The sequence below is a fragment of the Cucurbita pepo genome, chromosome LG10 (genome assembly GCF_002806865.2).
Source record: "Cucurbita pepo subsp. pepo cultivar mu-cu-16 chromosome LG10, ASM280686v2, whole genome shotgun sequence".
Taxonomy (NCBI): Eukaryota; Viridiplantae; Streptophyta; class Magnoliopsida; order Cucurbitales; family Cucurbitaceae; genus Cucurbita; species Cucurbita pepo.
Genome location: NC_036647.1, coordinates 2,640,405 through 2,665,122, shown reverse-complemented (window position 1 = coordinate 2,665,122; position 24,718 = coordinate 2,640,405). Strand labels below are relative to the sequence as shown.

The 24,718-nt window shown below is 35.6% G+C and overlaps 3 protein-coding genes across 3 annotated transcripts in view; 2 read left to right on the top strand and 1 right to left on the bottom strand.

Moving 5' to 3' along the window:
• LOC111804230 (protein MRG1-like) overlaps positions 1-11,496 on the top strand; it is a 12,103-nt gene extending 607 nt beyond the window's left edge. The window contains exons 2-11 of the mRNA XM_023688962.1: positions 1,753-1,806; positions 1,948-1,961; positions 5,734-5,876; positions 7,473-7,508; positions 8,212-8,252; positions 8,814-8,912; positions 9,634-9,713; positions 10,406-10,575; positions 10,699-10,783; positions 11,021-11,496. Of these exons, the coding sequence (XP_023544730.1) occupies positions 1,753-1,806; positions 1,948-1,961; positions 5,734-5,876; positions 7,473-7,508; positions 8,212-8,252; positions 8,814-8,912; positions 9,634-9,713; positions 10,406-10,575; positions 10,699-10,783; positions 11,021-11,111 (813 nt within the window). The 3' untranslated portion in view covers positions 11,112-11,496. The remainder of the gene's footprint in view (positions 1-1,752; positions 1,807-1,947; positions 1,962-5,733; positions 5,877-7,472; positions 7,509-8,211; positions 8,253-8,813; positions 8,913-9,633; positions 9,714-10,405; positions 10,576-10,698; positions 10,784-11,020) is intronic.
• A 2,533-nt stretch (positions 11,497-14,029) lies between these two features.
• Positions 14,030-15,638, bottom strand: LOC111804460 (transcription factor MYB44-like). The gene has a single exon (XM_023689267.1). It carries the CDS (start codon positions 15,476-15,478, stop codon positions 14,579-14,581), a length of 900 nt encoding a protein of 299 aa, XP_023545035.1. The 5' UTR covers positions 15,479-15,638; the 3' UTR covers positions 14,030-14,578.
• Positions 15,639-21,344: 5,706 nt separating this feature from the next.
• On the top strand, positions 21,345-24,268 carry LOC111804079 (microtubule-associated protein RP/EB family member 1C-like). Its single transcript, XM_023688763.1, has 7 exons — positions 21,345-21,617; positions 21,923-22,152; positions 22,260-22,415; positions 22,586-22,692; positions 22,982-23,201; positions 23,287-23,400; positions 23,817-24,268. The coding sequence occupies exons 2-7, from the start codon at positions 22,045-22,047 to the stop codon at positions 24,096-24,098; spliced, it is 987 nt and encodes a 328-aa protein (XP_023544531.1). The 5' UTR covers positions 21,345-21,617; positions 21,923-22,044; the 3' UTR covers positions 24,099-24,268.
• Positions 24,269-24,718: the final 450 nt, after the last annotated feature.

The following is a 24,718-nucleotide window of genomic DNA, read 5'->3' as shown; positions in this document are numbered from 1 at the left end:
GGGGATTATTTTTGTACCCTAATTCAATCGCGTCAGTTGTTTCCTTCGCGTGTGGCTATTGGATTTTTTTCGCTTGTTTTGTCGGTTTTATGACCGGAGAAAGAGAATACCGTACGAAGGTTCAATTAGCTGAGGTCAGTGTTACGGGGACACGAGAGCTTTGGAAATGACCAAGTTTCCTACATTATCAAAGAAGAAAAGGATTTGGACCACGTATAGACGAAGGAAAAACGCACAGAATTTGAGTCATTGGAGAGAACACATTTCAAATTTAAAGATTGAACAACGAATTCCAACAATTCTTGGCAAAAGCGCAGTGAAAAAAGAGATGAGTCATGGATTCAGCTACTTCGAAACATAATTGACAATAGAAGGCTGCAAAGCTGAAGATGACATCTCCTTTTGGAGAGAATATAATCTATTATGCCGCTGTTTAGCATGATCCACTGAAGAATATTTGCTCTTTTGGGACTATTAGAAGAGTTTGTAAGCTTCTTATTGAGACAGTTGGCTGAAAATAATCCCGAAGAATCAAAAGATCATCTACTTGAATCATCAAATTCAACCAAATTAACCGAATCCAAGTTCTCCAACAGAGAACTCAAGTCAACAATCTTCTTATCCTTCAAGTTTCTTCTAAAAGAATCTTCCAAGATAAACAAGAAGAATCCCATGAATCTGATATAACTCCATTTAGGAGTGTTGAGATCTTGAAAAGAATAGGATATCAAACTTTAAAATGCTAAAGATCAAACCATATATCTGGAGATGTTCATAGAGTTGGTTGGCTAGGCACATGAGATATAGGTTGTTGGGAGATGATCAAGGAGTCTCTTCACCATTCTCTCCTTTCATGAGAAAGGAAGCTTTTTATGGTAAGTCAGGGCATGTGCCGTTTTTTGGGGTTTGTGGATGGAGAGGAATAATAGAATATGATATTTGGTCCCTTTTTAAATTTCATGTTTCTTTGTGGGCTTTGGTGGTCAAACCTTTTTGTAATTATCCGTTAGAATATGATATTTGTACATTTAACTTCATCATCTGAAGCAGTATAATTTTCATGAATCGATGGTAAGAGAGCAAGATCGAAAAAAATGGAGGAATTATTTACCTCAACATCATAATCAGTTAGATAATTAGGTATCATAAGCTTCAGCTACCTCATTTTCGTCTTGCTTAATGTGTTCCGTTGAGGGCGAGATATTACTTCTCCTCTGATTGGATGCAACATCTCCAGGAAATTGTGCAATATTAGTTGTACTTCTACTAACATTCTTCTTTATTTTTGAATCCATACATGTTGTCTTTTCTTGTGAGTGTCATAACCAACAAAACTATTATGCCTAGTCTTTGGATTCAACTTGTGAACCTTATTAAAGGAGACCCTAGAGTTGCTAGCAAAAATTGTGAGTTTTCTTGCGATTGGAATGTATTCCTTGTTTGGTAGGCAGACCCCCTATGCACAACAACATACCCCTACGCATAACAACGTGGTAACACCAATTTCCTAAAATCTCTGAAGTAACTCAACATGCATCTTAATTGAACAAAGAGCATAAAACAACTATCGCATAAAACTAAAAAACTACGTCTTATTTCTACAAAACAAAAGGCAACAAGTTGCATCAACTTGGTTCTTCACTAGGATCCCCATTTTGTGTCATCTCACATGAAAAGGAAATCGATGCCATATTATTCCTTATCCACAGTGATCAAACAAGTAGCTATCCAGTTTATGCCCTTACATTTCAGGTTCAAAAAGTTGAGCTTAGGAAGAAGGAATGGAGATACTTTCTGCACTATCTAGTAAGTTTCACTTCCTTGTCTTGCAATTTTCCTTGCCTCCCTTCTTCTGATTTTGAGTGACAATCTTAATATAGAGTATGTTTGTTTAAGTGAAAACTTTCTTCTCATGTTACTGACTGCTTCCAATTTGTCATTTTGCAGGGCTGGAATAAAAAGTGAGTCTCTCTTTCTATTTTATATTTGAATTCGCTATTGTTCCAGTCACTTCATCTACTGTGTAGATGTTTTTTCTTTCTCTTTTTTTTCCCTCCATCGTGTGACTTCATCCAGTTAGGCTTCATATGCTAGCAATTATATGCTTCTTCCTTCTGCTTTCCTTTTCATTTTTTTATCTACTTTCACATTATTTTATTAAAATGACATTTAAAACTTCCTTAAGAATGTTAGAAGCATAACAGGGATGTAGAGACACCGGGTCATTTTTTCATCACTTGCAGCTTTGCTTATAATTTTGTCCAAAGATCTCTGCCTTGCTTTAGATGCGATCAGTTGGCATTTTACTGCAGTGGAAGGAGGATTGCATTGCTGTTAAGGATTCAGCCATTGGGATTTTCTCTATTTCGATAGAGCGTAAAATTAAGGACATTATAGATGGCTGGATTCAGGGGATTTACGCCCATGTAACTCCTACTGGTGTAAGGAGTTTTGACAGGAATTGTTTGATTGAGCTAGGCTATATGAAGGTGCTTGGTGTATGGCGGGGGACTTCAATGTGATAAGATGGATGGAAGAGAGACTTAATTGCAATAGAATTACTAGAAGTACAATAAGTTTATAGCTGTGAATGATTTAATAGACCCCCCATTGTTATGCGGCAAATTTACTTGGACTATTCTGGAGGAGAGTACTTCGGCTTTGAGGATTGATATAATTTTTTTTTTTATAGGGGTTGGGTAGATGATTTTGAAATCTCTAGATTGAAGAGGTTAAATGGTCCTACTTCAGATCATTTCCCCCTTGAAGAGGTATTTGGGAATAATATTGATAAAAGAAAAAACATGAGATTCTTCATCAAATTGCCCAAATTAACTAGTTGACCTAGCATGGTGGTAGTAGCAAAAAGATGATAGAATTAGGCTGAAAGCTTCCTTGACTGAAATGATTATTAGTAAGCAAAGAATGTTGAGCCAGAAATGTAAGATTAATTGGTAAGAGGTAGGGGATGAAAACACTGCCTTCGTCCATAGATGGATCTCAATCAAGAGGAAAAGAAATTTGATCTCTACTCCCGAAAGTAGCGTGGGTCAATTGTTATTGACTGAAGAAGAGATTGTTAGCTTCTTTTAGAACTTACACTTCAAAGATGGTGGAGTCAATGTGGTCCCTCTCAATAGATTTAGCTGCTCTTAGTTAGAAGGCCATTTCAAAAGGAGGAAAACCTCGAGGCAATTTGAAGTATGGGCAGCCTAGAGAATTTGGCTTCTCTCATTAATGAAATTCCTTCTGACGATCATTTGGAATATCTTCAAATGGAGAGAAACTTCGAGGCTTTTGAAAGGAGGTTTGGGGTGACTGGTAGACAATTGGAAGAATTTCTGTGTTTGGTGCTAGTTATAGAGAAAGATAGTTACCAAAGTTGCAAATATTCAAAAGGTATTTTCTCTCTGAAGACACAAAATGGTAACCACCTTTCTCCTCTAACTCCGATCTCATACGCTTNGAAACACTGCCTTCGTCCATAGATGGATCTCAATCAAGAAGAAAAGAAATTTGATCTCTACTCCCGAAAGTAGCGTGGGTCAATTGTTGTTGACTGAAGAAGAGATTGTTAGCTTCTTTTAGAACTTACACTTCAAAGATGGTGGAGTCAATGTGGTCCCTCTCAATAGATTTAGCTGCTCTTAGTTAGAAGGCCATTTCAAAAGGAGGAAAACCTCGAGGCAATTTGAAGTATGGGCAGCCTAGAGAATTTGGCTTCTCTCATTAATGAAATTCCTTCTGACGATCATTTGGAATATCTTCAAATGGAGAGAAACTTCGAGGCTTTTGAAAGGAGGTTTGGGGTGACTGGTAGACAATTGGAAGAATTTCTGTGTTTGGTGCTAGTTATAGAGAAAGATAGTTACCAAAGTTGCAAATATTCAAAAGGTATTTTCTCTCTGAAGACACAAAATGGTAACCACCTTTCTCCTCTAACTCCGATCTCATACGCTTCTTTTACCCCATATCTATTCACACATATCTTCCGTAACATAAGTAGCTCCATAGGAGTACAGCTAATAACATTGAGGATTAACACCATGGATCATATTTAGAGATCGTCTCTATCTTGTATGGTCATCAGTGGTGTAGGGCGTGTAAGAAACCCTTTGAATGTTTGGAGCATGTTGGGTGGGGATGTCAGTTTGCATCAGTGATTTGGAATATCTTTTTTAGGGTTTTTGGTAGACGTATGGCTTGGCACCATCCACTGTGCGCCTAAACCGAAGGCGTAGTGGCATTTCCTTCGGTTACTGCATCGTTGGCCTATCCTCGTGCAGGGTGAGGCAATAGTTCATCCAGACTAATTTATTTGCGAATGGGTCTTGGCTAGGTTCAATGCCCCCTTTGGGCTTCTGTTACTAAGAACTTTAGTGATAATCCCTTTTCTTTTGAATTAGAGCATCTTTCTGTAAGTTGTTTTGTTTGTCTCTCTAGGATGTTTGGGTTTTTTGTTAGCTTGGGCTTTACAGGACATGGTTAGAATGATGAGCCTTGCAATTATGAGATGTGAAAAACGAAACATATGGATGTATTCTCTGGAAGATTCTTTTCATAAGTAACGTGACTAACTTTCTTAAGAATGACGTACAGACCATAGTATATAGGTGCCAACTTTGCATTTCCTCTCCTTGCTACCAAAAGCTGGCTATTAAGCTGCTATTTAAGAAAAAACTATACACACCACCCTTGCAACTCTACATCATGGCAAGAATTTTTTTTTTAAAAAAAATTCATTTTTATATATGATAAACTAAAATTTCATTGGAAAAAACTAAAAGAATACAAGAGCATACATCATGACTAGTTTTTCTGCTCGGGCTTTCATTAATTGCTGTAAGCACAAGAGTTCCATCCACTTTTCTCTGTTCGTCTTTTTTATTTTATTTTTACAGTTTTGCTTTCCAACAATTGGGGTAGGTACTATCCCAGTTTGAGATTTCATGAATATCATCTTCAAATAATCTCATGAAGGGGAATTGATAATGAACTTGAAACCTCCCGTTTCCATTTTTATTTCCTGCAAATGTATTTTCAAAATTGAATAGTTGGTTAACATGCTTTATATTATAGCATAAAGTCGTATGAAGAATGAGGGCCTTACATAAATAATTCTTTTTTGCACTGCTTATTGATATATGATTCTATGTACATTAAACAATTATAAGCTCAGAAGAAGCTTGTACTTAACAATATATAATAGTGATTACTTTCCAAATCTGATGATAGTAGTTTCCGTCATTTAATTTGAGCATTTCCAACATTTTACATCAGTATCTATTTTCTTTAAGCATGGCTTGCGATTTTGGTTCCTGAAGGGTTAGATTTTCAGGCCCAATTAAATAAAGTTGGGTGCAGGGCTTTACTTTTGTTTCTGTTTCCAGATTTTTGTAAAAAAAATATTTGAAAATGAAAGTTTTATGCTTTCAAGTTTTTCTTGTATTGGTTACGTCATCTCCTGCCGAAGCCTTTTCTTGATCAACTGTTGGAGAAATGTTTAAGTTGTGTTCTTATCCACGCAATACTGGTAACCTCTTAGAAATCGTCTGGCGAGAATGCAATAGAATTTTTCTTTAGTTGGTTGCATTTTTCTTTTCAAGAATGTTCTTTTAGAAAACAATGTAGAAGTTATTAGCTTTGATTGGATGTATACCATCTTTTTATGATAGTTATGTCATTTTTATAAAAGCAATACAATAGTTATTACAATGCACATCTTGCTAACAGTTGGGACGAATGGGTAAGCGTAGATCGGCTGATGAAATGTACTGAAGAGAACCGTTTGAAGCAGCGAGCCCTTGAGAAAGGGTATGTAGAAAAGAGCTCAAAGTCTGGACGATCTGCACAAGCAAAGCCAAAAAATTTGATCGGTAGTTTTCAAATTCTTAGTTACACCAAATCATGCGTCCAAAATCAACATCTTTGACTTTGTATAATCTTTCTATGCATCTGTTACTTCGTTATACTTGCCTATGATTCTGAGTATTGACTAAAATTGTCTAAAAAGTAGGTATTTGTTTTCATTTTCTCCTTCCAATTTGGACAATGAAGGACCAGCTCATTCAACAACAAATTTCTAACCTTGTCACTTGTTGGTTTGCATGCACATATGTTTTTTCTACCAATCTTCTTATTCATAACAACTATTTTGTATTTTCAGAATCCTATTCCAGTGGAGATTTTTTTTTATTATTATTTTTATTATTAAACATTACATGGATAGGAGAATTTGAACCTACGACCTCTTAGAAAAAGTAGAGGTACCCTAACCGTTACATATGTTCATGTTGGCTACAATTAAGCAACTTTTATGAATAGGAGAGTCCGTGTGTAATCCTGGGCTTTGAGCCCTTTGATTTCTTTTTCTTCTTTGTGACTATGAATTTGATCTTGCATTATGAATCCATCGAAGAACTAACTGTTGAAAGTGAAGATAAAAAGGCTGTAAAAAAAAGTTAATATAAAAGGGACCGGGATCCCCCCTATCTAAGCCCCCGTAGGGTCCCTACATTTTGACTTTGTAACAGCCTAAGCCCACCACTAGCCGATATGGTTTGCTTTGACCCGTTACGTATTGCCATCAGTGTCACGGTTTAAAATGCATCTATTAGGGAGAGGTTTCCACACTCTTATAAAAAATATTTCGTTCAACCCTCCAACCGACGTGGGATCTCACAATGTGTTTATTAGGAAGAGATTTCTAAACTCTTATAAAGAATACTTTGTTCCCCTCTCCAACCAACGTGGGATCTCACACACTTGGTTTACTATTGTGAATGATTGAGTAACTTTTCCTAGAGATTCACTTTCAAACTCCAAGCTCTTCTACTTTTGGGGTCAAAACTTCTTTTCCCCATAAAAGCATTGGTATTGGTTACTTTCAATCGACCCAAAATAATGTATGTTCCCGGACAATTGTTATGAAGCCGGTTTTCCCCTTTTCTTTCCAGTCCTCTTGTGTCCATTTGCAAAGAGAACGTCATAAATGTTTCTCAATTTTTTGCAAACCCAGTTGATTACTATTGACTGTAAGAGACAACGCTTTCTTCAATCTTCCCACCAACACCTTAACCAATAATTAGTTATAGGAAATACTTTTTTTTTTCTTAACAAAAACGAACTTCTCAATATATCAATGAGATGAAACAACAAATTGTTGAGTGCTATGTAAATGATAAAAAAATAAATTAAAATAGCTGTTCTTATTTTTTTAAAAATAATCTATGGATTATTGTCTACCTGAAATCATTACGTTTCTTCTATGCGTCTGCAAAAGTTTTAACTTATGAATAATTTCTGATTATTTCTAATGCATCAATTTCTGTTAGAAATCTGTGATGCGATATATTGTTGCATTTGAGGTTTTGAATATGAGTCAGCTAAAGCTTCGACTACTGGTCATTAATGGTAATATTTGTACTTTTCTTCATTTCCTAATTAAATTACTGAAATTTGTTTCCTTGTAGATGCAAGAGTGGAGAAAGAGGACCCCAAGAACAATGGTATTGCTTATTTTCACACTTCTCTTGAACTCTTTCTAATTTGTTCCTAGTTTTAGTTCAACTACGTTTCACTGTGTTGCTCAAACAATGAAGTATTATTATTTTTTATTCGACCCCAAAGGTGCCACTTTGCTCAGTAAGTATAGAGAATGTAGTTTTATTGTGGATCTTGGAAATTTTTTAGAATTGCACACTGGCGTGGCCCGAAGACCTTACCTTACCTGCTTCAGTACCTTGATTTGGGGAACCTATTTGAAATGGAAGTTTTACCTGATTAGGAAAAGGACAGCCTGAATCTCAGCCTAGCATCTCTTAAAACTTTACAGTCACTTGTCAAAGTCGAAGGTGAATGTATTTTCTCATCCCAAGACTTTCGAACTAACATACGTTCAGTCCACAAATTGGAAAGAGCATCATTTGGAACCACTTTTCTTTATGGGCCACACTTTGGTTGGAGGATTACGACCCTCCTTATTTTATTAAAACTAAAATCTTTGTATACCATACTATGAAAATTATTTCTTAAAACTAGCCTCCTTAAATTTTTTGTTCCTTCTTCCCGAGAAAGTCTCCTCTTTGTTTTTATCCATAGCCAGTTGTAAACAACTCTTGCGATAAATTACAATGCCATTTTCTTCTTCCTGTTTTTGTGACTAAATATGTGCTTGTAATACTTCTATTGTTCTGTTGATATTTGTTGCAGCACCAAAGGGGAAGAAACGAAAGAATGACTCAGCCACCAAGGTTGGTTTTATATCATGAATAGAGATCCAAAGTTGTAATTTTGTAAGAAAATGTTTCAGTATAAATTTGTTCAAGCTGTATGTATATAACGAGTTTACTTTTAGCTTCATCTTTCTATGGATTGAAAAGCAAGAAACAATTGTGGTTTTGGATTTTTCCTATCCAGATTTCACAGTAATAGCTTAGGACATTGATCATCATTTTCTTTTTCCCATTGTCTTATTTGAAAATAGAAAGCAAAGCAATAAATAAGGTGAAGACCATCTATTTGTGCAATGGAATACATTTATCTTTTTCATTCGCTTGAATAAAAAGGAGTTTAGGTTTATTCTTTCCCTTCCCTTAATTGATGATAGAGTTGATGCTGAACTTCTATATTTCTATGTTGTGTGTTGATTCAGTATTTTCATTGTGCTTGTGTTGTGCGTATGTGTATATATATAAATTATCTGTATTGCCAACAGTTTTTTAGTATTCATATCTTCAATTGCTCTTAATTTTCTCGACACTCGTTTTCTTGTCATTATATTTGATAAAATATGGTTCCATGTTTTTCGAAAGGACAATCAATCCGTAGAAAAAGTAATCAAGATTCAAATACCTTCAACACTAAGAAAGCAACTTGTTGATGATTGGGAATTTGTTACGCAGCAGGATAAGGTACATATCGATTAAGGTACATATCAACTGTTTGTTCTCCACGTTTCTTTTACCTATTACTTGGAGCAAATTGTCTCCTCCTGTAGCCTATCTACAATCGCTAATCGATAAAGGTGTTTATTGTTATTATTACTCGATTGGACCTTTTTTTTTTTTTTATCTCATTTCAACATATCAATGAATGGTTAATGTTTCCTATAAAAAAAATTGTATTATTTTATGACAGAAGACTCTTAATACAGTTTGCCACTTGGTTGTCAGAAGGTATTAGTAGGTGAAATTTGAACATTTGATGAAATGATTAGGACATGTTCCTTGCACTTTCACTTTAATAACTGTCATTATACTATGCATTTCTTCACATTCACTTCCGACAATTCCATATCGTTATGTGGATACCTTTTGTCTATTTGACACGGCAGTTCACAGATAGCTTATGCTTCAGTTCAACTTACTCCATTTGTCCATATTATTTCTTTTTCATTAAATTAGGTTCCAAGTTTTTGTTGCAAAGTGGAATAGTTGACATTTTTCATTTGCAAATTAAATGGTCCTTAATAACTTCTTTTTTTCTATTATCCAATTTTAACTTAATGATTAGTTTGATTAATTGACCCTTTCAAGAATTTTTCTTGTCACATTAATGCATTAGAGACTTGCCCCCTAAGTTATCCATGCATCTGTCTAGTTAGCATATTGATTTTTCAGATGATTCTGCCAGCTAGTCAAACTTCCACGCTCACCTACAGTTGATGATATTTTGACGAAGTACTTGGAATACAGATCCAAGAGGGATGGCACGTAAGTTTGTTTATACCTTACTAAGAATACAAAATGGCATGAATCTGATCATAGTTAAGTGCTTGGATTTAATTTTCTTCCTTACCTGTGTCTATGGATTTTTTTTTATATTAGTCTTGTATTGATAACCACGTGTCTTAAACGGCTTAATAATTTTGTTAAATGCTCGACGGCTGAACTGTGTCTGAAGTTGACAGGGTGAACTTCCTGGAAAATTGGTAATAGTTTTATTTTCTTTTACTTTCATAATTACAGTAATCCAAACTGTTCGTATAAATATTCGGATCAGGACTATTTGTAGCATTTTTGGCGCTGTTTGGTTAAGACTATGAAAATGAAGTTGACTTGATGTGGAAGAAGACCCTAGTCCTTTAGGAAGAAGACCCTAGCCCTTGGAGAGCAGAAATCTTTAGGGAGAGGAAGTGAGTGATTTTCATAGACTTGAAACACCTTTTGGAGGGTGTTCAACAGAAAGATGATAAGAGAGCTGGATTCTTATTATTTTTATTATCCCTGTTATATCACTTAATAGAGATCTTCTAAAACGGTTTGTAGTTCACAAAATTGCTCATCCTTTCATAGCTGTTCTAGTATATAACACTTCAAAATTAATTTCTTACCTCAGTTCTTTCCTTCAGATGAAATCTGAGCAATTGCTCGTGCTTACAAGACTTGACTTTGACTATTTATAGGATTACCGACTCACTGGGAGAAGTCTTGAAAGGAATACGATGTTATTTTGATAAAGCATTGCCTGTACTGCTCTTGTACAATAAAGAGCGTGAACAGTATCATGAATTAGTCGTAGATAATGTCTCTCCATCAACTATATATGGTGCAGAACATCTGCTACGCCTCTTTGGTATGTCAAGGCACATCCTGATCCCCGTACTCATCAGTTTCCAATCCTCCATAATGTTCATTCAGAACGCCACATTTTTTTATATCATTTCTGATTCGTTTAGTTTATTTATTGTTTCTTCAGTTAAGTTGCCAGCGCTTTTGGCATATGTGAATATTGAAGATGAAACACAGATGCGGCTACACCATAAGTTGCTCGACTTTCTGAAGTATCATCGCAAACCTTATAAAATGTTGACACTATATTTACTTTTTGAAATGTGATAGAACAGTGAAACTAAACTGGCACATGCATGCTCACAAATCGTTTTTATAACCATGTACCAATTGTTCTTGATATCTTTGTCTCGTGTTCCATTAGGAGGAATGCTAGGAACTAATAAATGGAATTAATTTCGGTTGTTTATTAGCCGTGTAATGCTTATTAGTTCTTCTCGTGGATGTAGATTTCTGCAGAAGAATCAGAGTACTTTCTTTGTCTCGGCATATGAGGGCCTTAAACTTAATGAGGGAAAGGGTAAGGGCAAGAATGACTGACAGCGAATCCTTATTGCATGGCATGTACACCTTCATGCTTGCAATTCATAGTCTGGCAGGGAGGTAGTAGATTTCTGTGATGCATGCTGCCTTGGATAGTCAAATCAATCCTCTTGTTGTAACTGTTCAAGCCGTGTTTCTTTCTTTCCTTTCCTTTCTTTTTTCCCTCTCTCTCTCTTGTTAAAGAATAATCTGTTCGTTTGTAATTGATATTGGTTGGTTTGGTGCATGCACTGTGTTCATTTAAGAGTTCTACTCGAGTAGCTAAATTGCTGTCCACTTTTTTATTTATAGAAAAGTAGTCCCAACTGCAAGCTTATGACAAGTTGTCGAAATGAACGCTTAAACTGTAATGAAATCCAATCAGAAACTGTCTTGTGAATTATTTCTTGTACCTTTTTAATTTTTCTTTGCTATTATTCATTGAATTTTAACGTGTTGGTTGACTATAATCATCATTTTAATTCAGTATTTCTGGGTGTTGGTTTTCTAGTTCTCTTTTCAATGTCTTTAAAACTTACTCTTTCTTTTTGGACGATTTTTATGAGTTGAATTTTTCATCAGTTCGAATGATTTGTTTTTGTTTCTTTTTCTTCTAATTCTGTGTTACTTTTTGTGTGTTTGGTTTTTATAGCCTTTCAATCCGTTGTTGATGTATGGCCTTTTCGTTTAATATTTATCATCAAATACTCCTGAATTTGTTTGATTATTAATCAGGTTGGGTTTCTTCAATTGTAAACTCTGCTTTGTGTCACTTTTTGTTACTTTTTGTAACTTTTCCTTATTTATTAAGACTTTATTTATTTCTAATTTAAGGTCGGTTGTTTACACACACTATAATTGTTTGCATTTGTGAGTTGTAGACTGTGAATGTGATCAGTTTGTGATGTTCTACGGATATGGTAAGATGATCGAAGGGTTGAACAGGAAATAAAGAAAGACTGAATACCCTGTAACCCACAATTCATAGTGGAATCAGTTTCATAAAGTTTCAAGTTCTTGTCGTTTCATGAGGAGAAGAGTTTCCAAATCATGCTCAAATATTGAATGACTGCCACGAAACTGTGAGTCAATTAGATTCCGTCATTTTCGATTAGATTTCTGTCATTTTCGTACATGATGCTACAATAATTTTCTGGTTTGTAATGCCTCTTGGGTGAGTCAATCGGATTTGTATCATTGCATCCATCCTCAAGCCAGTTGAGCTGTATGTGAATAATAAATTTGATTGAGAAAGGATAGAGCTGGTTAAATACACAAGCATCGGTTGAGGGGTTTATACATTGTACAGTTGATTGCTCGACTGAAACTTGTTATACATGATGTTTTAGGTTCAATCTACAATAGCCACCTGTCACATGGCTAAAAAAACATTCTTGTGAGACTACCTATGACTCCCAAATGTTGTAGAGATTGCCATCCAAATGTTGTAGAGTCAGATAGATTGGTCGAAATACTTCCGACTCATAGACATTAAAAAATTTATATGATGTTTTGGATTTTAGGCCATTTTTATGGTGAATGGGTATAGTGATGGACACACTTTAAGGATGATAAAGGTCTAAAGGGAATGAATGAGGTTTTTGTCATCACTTTTTTTAGGATGTGAATAGTTGCCATCAAATGGTTGGTTGGTTAGATACAATCCTGTCTGATAATTTATTGCCTGTGAATGTAGGTGAAGATTCAACTACCAATATATGAATTTTTTTCAGGGACTGACTCCTAAGAGAAAAGTAATGGGGTGCTTTTATTCACTAAATTATGTTTGAATTTAACTTGTATATTAGGTTAGATGACTCAAAGTAATAGAGCTAATAGTCGTTGGGGCACAAACTTGGCCTCTTCTGTTAGAAATCTCTTATATTTGAGCATGCCTGTACACAAAAATATATATTACTAATTTTCTTCATAATGTCAAACATTGCATCATTCTTGAATAATATTGGTATGTCCAAGAGTAAATGACATTAGTTTCCATACAGCAGCCATGGTGCTATAAAGGCTAATGACAGTGATTGACTGACCATATATTGATGGATCACTCGACCTTTATTTAATTGGTAAATATATTACTATTAAATTTTTGTTCATTCTCAACTTTGGAAAACTGTGTGCTGTAGAGGAAATGATGTAAGCTAATTTAGCAAGTTCAGTGTAGACCAGACCTTCTCATTCTTTATTCCTTAAGTTTGTTTGGTACAGCCATTATGTTCCAAAAGGTTACTAATGTGACCAAGTGGCTCTTGGCGACAAAACTATGTTACTTTGGACCCATTTTTCCTTCTTTTTCAAATCCTTTTACTTTCCGTCACAAAACTAAACTCAACTGCATTTAAACCCTCCCTAATCTAAAGCATATTTAAAAGAAATTACCCATTTGATTCTCTTTATTGGGTTGATGATGTTTTTTAATGATGATTCTTTTTAAAGCCGCCTCCTCTTTTTCTTCTCATAATAGTGCCTCAAAAAATGAAATTTGTGTACTTTACCTCCTTTCCAAAATTATTTTATATTTTCTTTCATGCCTAGTAATCATATACGAGTAAAGATGCATGTATCTGAAAAGAAATGCATGTTCATCTATATACAAGTATGTATGCAGTATATATGAAGATATAGTATATGAAAGTATAAAGTAATTACGGTGGACAATGTGATTAAAACATAAATTTTTTAAAATAATAATGAAACTGAGTTCCAGAATTTGTTTATAAAAAGTGTTTTGAGGTTGGAATGGTGTTCATTCTTTAAAGGATTCCATGAAGCAATTCCCGCATAACTTGGCAACGAACTGTATTCCAAATTCTGTTTGAAGAGAGCTTTTAACTAAACCAAGATAATATTCAAACGCTTATCCAAAGAAAAAGTTATGATTTTTGGAATGACCTCCATCTCTCCAAGTGGGAATCTAATGATTTTTAAAATAAATATATTATCCCTAACAGGATTGCTTTCAACTAAAAAGAAGATTCAGCTTAAACAAAGCTCCAACATTGAATACGAGGGAGGGATTGATGTTGTTCTGTAATTTTGATTTGGTGGGTTTTTTTTTATGAGGATGTGGTCTTCGAAATGAGAGACAAATAGCGGCAAGAATGGAAGGCAAAGTTGGTATACACACGATTTTTAAAACTCCCCCGACTTTTTCCAGTTTTAGGGTCCATATTATACCTTAATTCCAACGAACTTCTACCTCTGTTCTGTTCTGTTCTGTTTCCTGTCTGTAACGGAAGAGGAACTTCCCCCCTTCTCTTTTTCTTTCATTCCCTTCTCTCTGTACATTCACTAATATTATTTCCTTCAGAAACTACAACGAAAAAGAGTTGAAAATTGGGAAGACAATCAAACTCCCAGATTTGGTTCTTCTCGGTTCTCATTCTGCTTCAGAATGTTGTGTAACTTCTGCGATCATCAATCTAATCTTAATGCTAATCAACAATTCTTGATGATGAATCACAGTTCGCTTAAAAACCGACGTTCCTAATCCCACCAGCTTTAGCCTGCTGAAAACATCCTCTTCCTCTCTTCTCCGACATCCCTTCCATATAGCTTTTCACCTCCGATTTTATCATCTCCTGCATCACCGCCATTAAATCTGCACTGAAAACTCCAAGCCCATTCTTTTTCTCGTGTGCCCCGCCACCGCCTCTTGTATCAAGCTGCGCTGCCTTTGTCAGCTCCGATGCCGCCATGCTTTGTATTTGAGCAAATGCCGCCATTAAAGGCGCCTGCCCTGTTGAACCACTTCCGCTGCGGTTCAAGCCGTCTCCGGCGCCGCTCGCACCAGGTAGAGATAACGACAGAGACGTCGCCGGGTCTGTAGTGGGGGACGGTGCCGATTCTCCAGGAGGTACAACACTGCCGGTTCTGGCAACAGGGCGGTAGACGGTCGGAGACATAACAGGAACACTAGAGTCGCTTATATCAGATCCTGATGGACTCCCGGGGTTCATGTATAGCCCGTTGACGGCGGCGCCGGCGCTGACCGATTTCTTCATAGGTTGGCTGTTTGGATCCGCTTCAAAACCCTCATTCATCATCGACGAACACTTCCGCTTCAGCGTCGAATTCCAGTGATTCTTAACGGCGTTATCCGTCCGGCCAGAGAGAAGCCGAGCAATGGTAGCCCATCTATTGCCGAAGTTAGCATGAGCTCTGATAATGGTCTCGTCCTCCTCCGGCGAGAAGGGGCGGTGCTCCACCTGAGGAGAGAGCTGATTGCACCAGCGAAGGCGGCAGGACTTACCGGAACGGCCGGGAATGGATTTACTGATGAGGGACCAGTTGCGTGGACCATGCTTCTGGACCAGTCCACGGAGGGCGTCGTCTTCCTCAGGACTCCACGGACCCTTGATCCGATCCATCTCTTAACTGGTAACCGCCACGAACGATTAGCAATAAAATGATTCAAAAAACCATGAAGATTGATATACCGCGGTTTCGATGGGTGTGTAGGAGGTCAGGTCTGTTTGTTTGGCTCGGTTCCTCTATTTCTTCTTGTGTAGGGTTACTGGAGCAGGAGACGGCTAGGAGGTGGGGTTCTTATAAAAGAGATGAGACGGGCAACCGAGTAAACCGGTGGCCTCGTTGTGAAGCAAATAAGAAACGTTCCGGTAAGTGCCACTACGGTTGCGATACAGCTGGCAATGAACACGCGTCGCGTTTTAACCTGCATTCTTATTATTTTTCTTATTTTTGGTTATTTTGATTTTAGGNTGGAAAAACAAAAAAATGAAAATTGAAAAAGATAACGCTCGTCAATGGCGCGTGCGCGATACCGCGGCAAACACCTTGTGCTGCAACTCTTTCCGTGCCTCCGCCTTCAATAATTAACACCAATCCACCTTCTATCCTCGCCGTCCACTTTTCATTTTTTCAATTCCACGTGTGCGTAATCCCACTCGCCACGTCTATAATCGTTCCACCTTCATTTTGATCACCGGCCATAACAGTTTTGATTTTTTTTTTCAATATATATAGATACAAATTAATTATATTTTTTTTAATTAATAAATTCATTTAACGCATAATTGAGGCCAAAAAGTAGTTTTAAAAAACATTGCCATTTTCACTCATTAATTACATAGATGGTTTAATTATTCTAATTACCCCTTCATTTATGATTGGATTTTATATTTCAACTTTGTATTTTAGTCCTTTGATAAATCTTAATTAATATTTGAATATATCATTTGGTCAATTAATGAATAAAAAAGAATGTACAAATATCTACCCATTTAATAGAGCTATTTAAAAAAAAAAAAAAATAGAAAAATGAAAGCCACATAATATTTGGATGGACTAAAAGCAATGATTAAAAATTGCCTTGGTCCAAAGTAAGGAGTAGTCACTCTCCCACTTTGATACTGAACTCCCATACCCATTGCATCATTTCGCTATTTCAATTATTATTCATTTAAATTAAATTGTTTGATTTATTTCCTAAACTTTTAAATTAATTAAACATTGTGACATAGTTATTAATATTTATAAACTAATGTTATTTTAAGTATAGAAAGGGTAATAAAATAAGAGAAGCTTGAGAGCGAAGATAAATGGGAGAGAGGTAAAAAAGAAACGTCTCTGACTCCCCCACTTTGACTCCTTTCGCCAGCCTGTCTACCATTTTCTTCCACCCGATTTTTAAGATTTTTTATTTTTGTGGAAGCTTAAAAATTAAAAGAAAAAAAGAGAAAGAGAAAGATATGATGATGTGGCACAAAACGACAATTAGGGACGCCGAATCGGGGAGCGAATAATTATTATTGCTGCATTTGTGTCAGTACAGGCTGTAAACCTTGGCAATATCATCACCTCCACCACTCTCCGGCGGCCACGTACTTAACTAACTTTCCCAACTTTTTTTATCCCACCGACACCCGCCGGTGATGCTTCCTATCGTCTTTACCTTTTACTTCTCTCTCTACGCTATTTTTTTTTTCCTTTTTTAAAAACACTTTCGACTCAGTGCTAAATTTTAATATGTAATATTTAGTTTTTTTCACACCTTTCATTGAATTTTATTCACTTTTTTACTACTTGGTTTGGCGTTTGTGGTGTAGGAAATGAACAAAAGAAATTGATATTTAAAAAAAAAAAAAACATTAGGGTTAATCAGTGAAGAAAATGACAGAACAATTACAGAAGTAAATGAGAGAAGAAAGAAGGGGAAAATGTGTCCACAAGTAGCCTCATATTATTAAAAATATCTCTATACTATATATATTATTTGATTTTGCACATATCTTTGACTATAGCTCCATTTTTAGTTAAGATTTTGTGCCCATTGCTACCAACTAAAAATTTATATATTGGACTTAATTTTTAATGTTTATTATAATTTATAGAGTAAACATTAAAAATATAAAAAGGAGCAGTAACGGTAAGGTATAGAGGCAAGAAAGAAATGCGGAGAATGAAATAATTGGGGTTGTAAGGGTAATAAGGGGCAATACAGCTGGAAAACCTCCTAACTACTTATCCCCCACTCCCTCTTTACCATTTTATTTATTTATTTATTTATTTATTTATCTATTTATATTGTTATTGTTTCCTAACAACTCTCTCACGTGCTCTCCTCAACCGTACAGCGTACCCACGTGCGGCTTTGCGCCCTCTGAAGGCGGCACACCAACACACTTGCCATTTTCCTTTAGTCGTTTTGCCTTTGCCCACGAGGACATTAAAGTAATTCCCACCACCAGGGATCTGCTTGCCGTTTGGCACCGGAAAATCTTTGTATTCTAATATTATATATATTTTTTTTTGTAATCAAATATAATAAACACTGTAATTATCTCCCCGGATCTTAAGCACCCCATCAACCACCACCATCATATTTTATTTATTTATTTATTTATTATCCTAAATCCAAAAACAAAATCATTGTCCATTAATTGGAATTACTTAAAAAGACACTACATTACAATTTAAATAATCAGGCTTCTTAATTTTATTTATTTTATTATTATTTTTTTTTTTTTTAAGATTATGTCTTTTTGATACGTTTAAAATTTGGAATATTTGGTGGGTAAGATAAGAGATTATATTTGAGAAAAGAAAAAAAAGGAGAGACAGAGAAAGGAATGGCACGTGGGAAGGGAACGGTCGAGGAGGCTTCTTTGCACATGTACGGAGTCGGTATGGGCAAGCAAAACCGTTTGACCTTTTTTCTTTTTTCAAAAACAAAATGTATTTAATTTTGAAGCCGGTGGTGGGTCCATTTATTCCACGGCTTCCAATAATATGACGTCAAAATTCTGTGTGGACCACCGATATAATTATCTGTAAAAAAATATTTTATGTTAATAATTGTGAAATTTTTTACATTAACATTCTTTAAAAACTTGCTCATTATATATATATATATATTCACAAATTGGAATGTAAAAGAGAAAATAATTTTATAAGTTTGTAATGAGTTGAATGCATTTATTTATATATATATATAATGAAAATAGTGAAAGAGATAAGATTGGGAAGGCCACGTCATGTGATTCGCTAGCTGTAACGCATTCAGCTTTGGTGATTAAATGATACGTGATTGGGTAAAGAGGGTAGGAGTAGGAGGAGCCATAATGGACCTATTTATTAGTCTTCATTCACACAATTCTATATGTTTTTGCACAAATCTCTATACATTTATTTATTTTTCATTAAATTCATTTTCTATTTAATAATCTTTAAAAATACTAGTAAGTATTTTAATTTTTCTTTGGTGTCTCTTAATTTAAAAAATAAAATTATAACCACTAAGAGGATTGTGTGAATGCTTTATTGAATATTAAAAAGANCCTAAATCCAAAAACAAAATCATTGTCCATTAATTGGAATTACTTAAAAAGACACTACATTACAATTTAAATAATCAGGCTTCTTAATTTTATTTATTTTATTATTATTTTTTTTTTTTTTAAGATTATGTCTTTTTGATACGTTTAAAATTTGGAATATTTGGTGGGTAAGATAAGAGATTATATTTGAGAAAAGAAAAAAAAGGAGAGACAGAGAAAGGAATGGCACGTGGGAAGGGAACGGTCGAGGAGGCTTCTTTGCACATGTACGGAGTCGGTATGGGCAAGCAAAACCGTTTGACCTTTTTTCTTTTTTCAAAAACAAAATGTATTTAATTTTGAAGCCGGTGGTGGGTCCATTTATTCCACGGCTTCCAATAATATGACGTCAAAATTCTGTGTGGACCACCGATATAGCAGCTACAGGCTAGCACGTTTATTTTATTTTTACCTGCCCTTTCTGAAATTAATAAATTAATTCGAAACATTAACTTTCCGACCAAATTGAGTCCTTTACCCTGTGTGTTCCGTCGGAGGTTTCGCAGATATTTCCCCCTCAGACCCTCACTAAATTCATGATTCATATTTTTCCCCCTCTTTCTAAATTATTCTATCACGTCACGTTTACCATTTACAGTAGATTAAATAATTTACTCTTGTGAAACTAACATTTACATGCTTAAAAAAAAAAAAAAAAAAAAAAAAAAAAAAAAAAAAAAAAAAAAAAAAAAAAAAAAAAAAAAAAAAAAAAAANACAAATTGGAATGTAAAAGAGAAAATAATTTTATAAGTTTGTAATGAGTTGAATGCATTTATTTATATATATATATAATGAAAATAGTGAAAGAGATAAGATTGGGAAGGCCACGTCATGTGATTCGCTAGCTGTAACGCATTCAGCTTTGGTGATTAAATGATACGTGATTGGGTAAAGAGGGTAGGAGTAGGAGGAGCCATAATGGACCTATTTATTAGTCTTCATTCACACAATTCTATATGTTTTTGCACAAATCTCTATACATTTATTTATTTTTCATTAAATTCATTTTCTATTTAATAATCTTTAAAAATACTAGTAAGTATTTTAATTTTTCTTTGGTGTCTCTTAATTTAAAAAATAAAATTATAACCACTAAGAGGATTGTGTGAATGCTTTATTGAATATTAAAAAGAGTCTGGCTTCTTTTGGGCCGAAGTCTGGCCCATGTTCTTCATCCTTCTGTGAATGAGTGGACTACACGTCGGCCCAAGAAGAGAATTGGGTATCAGTAGAAATGACNATTATTATAACAGTGGACACGTGTGAAATGAGGATTCTTTCCTATCTACCCTGCCTTAAAACGGACAAAATTCACAGTTGTATTTCTAAAAGCTGCGCGACACGTGTCGTATATAAAAACCACCACGTCTTCCATCACTGGATTGCTCAACCTCAGACAGAGGCGTTCCATAGCGTAGTCACGTCGGATTTTTCCATTTATCCACCACGTCATCACATTTCTAAGCATTGAAATTTAGAATTTCGAAAAAAATAATAATAATAAATTGCATGTAAAAATATCGTGACAGCACAACTCTTTGTAGTCTAACCGGTAGGAAGTATTTCCCATGAAGGTATCTTTTAATAAAGGATAAGATAAACTTTCAAATTTGTGCCACTAAAATAAAACTTCTAAAATTAGATATAAATTAATTCATACAAACATTAGTAAATCTTGAATTCGTTTTTCTATGTTTACAGTAATGTTCTAAAATTATAGTTTCAAATAAATAATTAAAGAAGAAATTATCTGTAAAAAAATATTTTATGTTAATAATTGTGAAATTTTTTACATTAACATTCTTTAAAAACTTGCTCATTATATATATATATATATTCACAAATTGGAATGTAAAAGAGAAAATAATTTTATAAGTTTGTAATGAGTTGAATGCATTTATTTATATATATATATAATGAAAATAGTGAAAGAGATAAGATTGGGAAGGCCACGTCATGTGATTCGCTAGCTGTAACGCATTCAGCTTTGGTGATTAAATGATACGTGATTGGGTAAAGAGGGTAGGAGTAGGAGGAGCCATAATGGACCTATTTATTAGTCTTCATTCACACAATTCTATATGTTTTTGCACAAATCTCTATACATTTATTTATTTTTCATTAAATTCATTTTCTATTTAATAATCTTTAAAAATACTAGTAAGTATTTTAATTTTTCTTTGGTGTCTCTTAATTTAAAAAATAAAATTATAACCACTAAGAGGATTGTGTGAATGCTTTATTGAATATTAAAAAGAGTCTGGCTTCTTTTGGGCCGAAGTCTGGCCCATGTTCTTCATCCTTCTGTGAATGAGTGGACTACACGTCGGCCCAAGAAGAGAATTGGGTATCAGTAGAAATGACGGTGGCTGTCTCCATTTCTACATCTTCCACCGCCACTTTGTTTTCGGATTTCGGGTTTTGTATTACGGTTTTGATGGGACTCTGATTTTGAATGTAAATGGGGTTGATGTTGATGGGCAGGGGAGGTGTATTTGTACGGAACGTCGGCGGTGGTGCGAGTGCCGGAGGATCTAGAGGAGATTGTGGCCACTCCAGAATCGATAAGCGTTGTAATGAGAGTTTCCAAGACTGTGTCCAGCCGAATGGAGGAGAAGAGGCGGAATTGAAGGCGGAGTAATCTTGCTGTGTATGGACGACGATTTGCCGGTGATCAAATTTCATTACATTTCTAGTTTATATCCTTCCAAATGGTATAATTTTCTTTTCAAAACCCATATTTTAATAATTTTGAAAAAACCACGATTTATGTGAAATAAATAATAATAATTTAATTTGCATAAAAATTTCTCAAGTACAAAATACATCTTAATGGGCTGGCCCAAATTTCCGGTGTAGTAGAGGGGCCCAATAGGCCCATGTATAGGTGGGGCGACCGCTCCTGACGGCGTGACGTTTCATTTTGAATTATTGGAAATCCCGCTCCTCCTCCTTTTTTAAATTCCCCTCCACAGGGAGCCGTTGGCAACTGACCCAATTCCATTGTCTTCGCGCCTGCAACTCCAGAGAGAAATAGCTTCACAGCCGGTGACAAAGCCCGACGAGTTTTTGCGGGAGAGATTCAGAGCCCTAAGAAATGGCGACAAACATTGGGATGATGGATTCTGCGTATTTCGTTGGAAGATCGGAGATCCTCGCGTGGATCAACTCTACTCTTCACCTTAATCTTTCCAAAGTCGAGGAGGTTTCTCCCGAAACCCCTATTGCGTTACTTCTTTTGTTCGTATTTTTCCTGAGCTTTTTTTGGAAATTCTGTTTATGTGACCCTTATTATGGATTCTTGAATTGTAGGCATGCTCTGGTGCGGTTCATTGCCAATTGATGGATGCGGCTCACCCAGGGATGGTACCGATGCACAAGGTCAATTTTGATGCGAAGAGCGAGTACGAAATGATCCAGAATTATAAGGTCCTCCAAGATGTGTTCAACAAATTGAAGATCACCAAGGTATCCTTTTTAATAACCCCCTTTGGTATTATCTATTATTCGTACGACTTCACAGATTAATTCTGTTTCTGTAAGAAATATTCCAACTTATTATGATTTTGGATTGGGTTCTTTATATCTGCTCTGTAGTTGATCTGTACTTAGTTACTGTCTTCCTTGCAATGTTGTAGCATATCGAGGTGAGCAAGCTTGTGAAAGGAAGGCCCCTTGATAATCTGGAGTTCATGCAGTGGATGAAACGTTATTGTGATTCCGCTAATGGAGGCGTTTTGCTGTGGTAATCTGGTCTATTACCTGCTACAATTTTCAATTAACCAATATTGAGTTTTTGTTTATAAGGGTTGCGGTAACCATGCTACTTTTAACTCATAATTACTTAATCTGACCCCTTCTGGACCTAACATGCAAATATTTGATGATTTGAACTAAGTAAATTCACAATGGTCAACTTCAATGTTTGAAAAGTGATGATCGTAAAGAAGTTAGTAGTCTGTTAATATTAGATTGTCAAATTACACTACAACAGTTCATATGTTGATGGTTCAATTTTTATTTTTTATTTTTAGTTATAATGCTTTGGAAAGGAGAGAAGCATCCAAGGGTGGAAAGGACGCAAGCAAGAAGAGCACCACATCACATTCTTCTGCAAAAGGTTCAACAGCTGCTGCATCCAGGGCTCAGGTCTCTCAGAATGCTCGGAGAAATGAAGCATCAGTGAACTCTGGAAATCAGGTAGCAAATGCTTCAAAACCTCCATCCAATGGAGTATCTGCATATGATGAACAGGTATCTTCTGAAGCTGCGTCTACTTTGATAATATGGAAGAAAAGAAACTGGAGAGTACATATATACTTACTAATGTAAAATGCAGATCACGACGTTGAAACTGTCGATCGACAGCCTTGAGAAAGAGAGGGATTTCTACTTTTCTAAGCTAAGAGATATTGAGATACTCTGCCAGAGTCCACAGATTGAAAGTTTGCCTGTACTTGTTTCTGAAATTCTCTGTTTTGTATCTGCATTTTTTTCGGTCTATTAGAATTCCAAGCCCATGAAGTTGAGCATTTTGATTTCGTTTCTTTTCAGGCTGTAGGAGCTANGGTATCTTCTGAAGCTGCGTCTACTTTGATAATATGGAAGAAAAGAAACTGGAGAGTACATATATACTTACTAATGTAAAATGCAGATCACGACGTTGAAACTGTCGATCGACAGCCTTGAGAAAGAGAGGGATTTCTACTTTTCTAAGCTAAGAGATATTGAGATACTCTGCCAGAGTCCACAGATTGAAAGTTTGCCTGTACTTGTTTCTGAAATTCTCTGTTTTGTATCTGCATTTTTTTCGGTCTATTAGAATTCCAAGCCCAAGAAGTTGAGCATTTTGATTTCGTTTCTTTTCAGGCTGTAGGAGCTATAAGGAAGATACTGTATGCTGTTGATGATGATGCATCAGTGGTGGCAGAAGCTCAAGCTATGTTGTCCGTTCACCAGAAGGAAACGATAGATCTTTTGAGTCCAATTGCTGAAGTTTCTGATGAGAAGCTAAGTTTAGAATCCCAGAAGAGAAAAAGTGTAATCAATTTTGATGTAGACGTTGTTGGCATGACAACTTTGTCTCCCAGGCGGAGGGTATCAGATGCTTCTGATGTTCATTGCAGTGGGTCACCCCTTATGACATACTGATCAAGGCATTCTTTTGTAACCGTGCAATTCCTCAACTACTATAGTATAGTATAGTTATGATTCTAGAGTTGTTCTTATGTGTCGTCCTGTTTGTTCAGAACGTTTTCATCTGGTTGTTTTTAATGAAGAATTGATGAAAGACCCTGAAATGAAACAACCCTATTGGAGGATGAAAGTCCCACATCGGCTAATTTAGGTAATGATCATGAGTTTATAAACAAAAAATACTCTCTCCATTGGTTTGAGGCCTTTTGTAGAAATCCAAAACAAAGTCATAAGAGCTTATGCTCAAAGTGGATAATATCATATTATGGTGGAGAGTCATGTTCGTCTAACATGGTATCAGAGTCATGCCCTAAACTTAGTCGTGCCAATAGATTGATAAATCTTCAAATGTCAAACAAAGGACTCCAAAAAGAAAAAGGAGTTACCATTGTGGAGAGTCATGTTCGTCTAACATGGTATCAGAGTCATGCCGTAAACTTAGTTGTGCCAATAGATTGATAAATTCTCAAATGTCGAACAAAGGAGTCAAGCCTCCTGGAAGATATGGACAATAGATTGATAAATTCTCAAATGTCGAACAAAGGAGTCAAGCCACCTCGAAGATATGGAGGCGT

Bases quoted from the DNA above. Each gene is read 5' to 3' on its own strand.
- LOC111804460 (XM_023689267.1), bottom strand. From the start codon at position 15,478: ATGGATCGGATCAAGGGTCCGTGGAGTCCTGAGGAAGACGACGCCCTC.
- LOC111804079 (XM_023688763.1), top strand. From the start codon at position 22,045: ATGGCGACAAACATTGGGATGATGGATTCTGCGTATTTCGTTGGAAGA. The intron at 22,153-22,259 runs GTTTCTCCCGAA...CTTGAATTGTAG, and splicing joins ATCTTTCCAAAGTCGAGGAG to GCATGCTCTGGTGCGGTTCA. The intron at 23,401-23,816 runs GTACTTGTTTCT...GTTTCTTTTCAG, and splicing joins CACAGATTGAAAGTTTGCCT to GCTGTAGGAGCTATAAGGAA.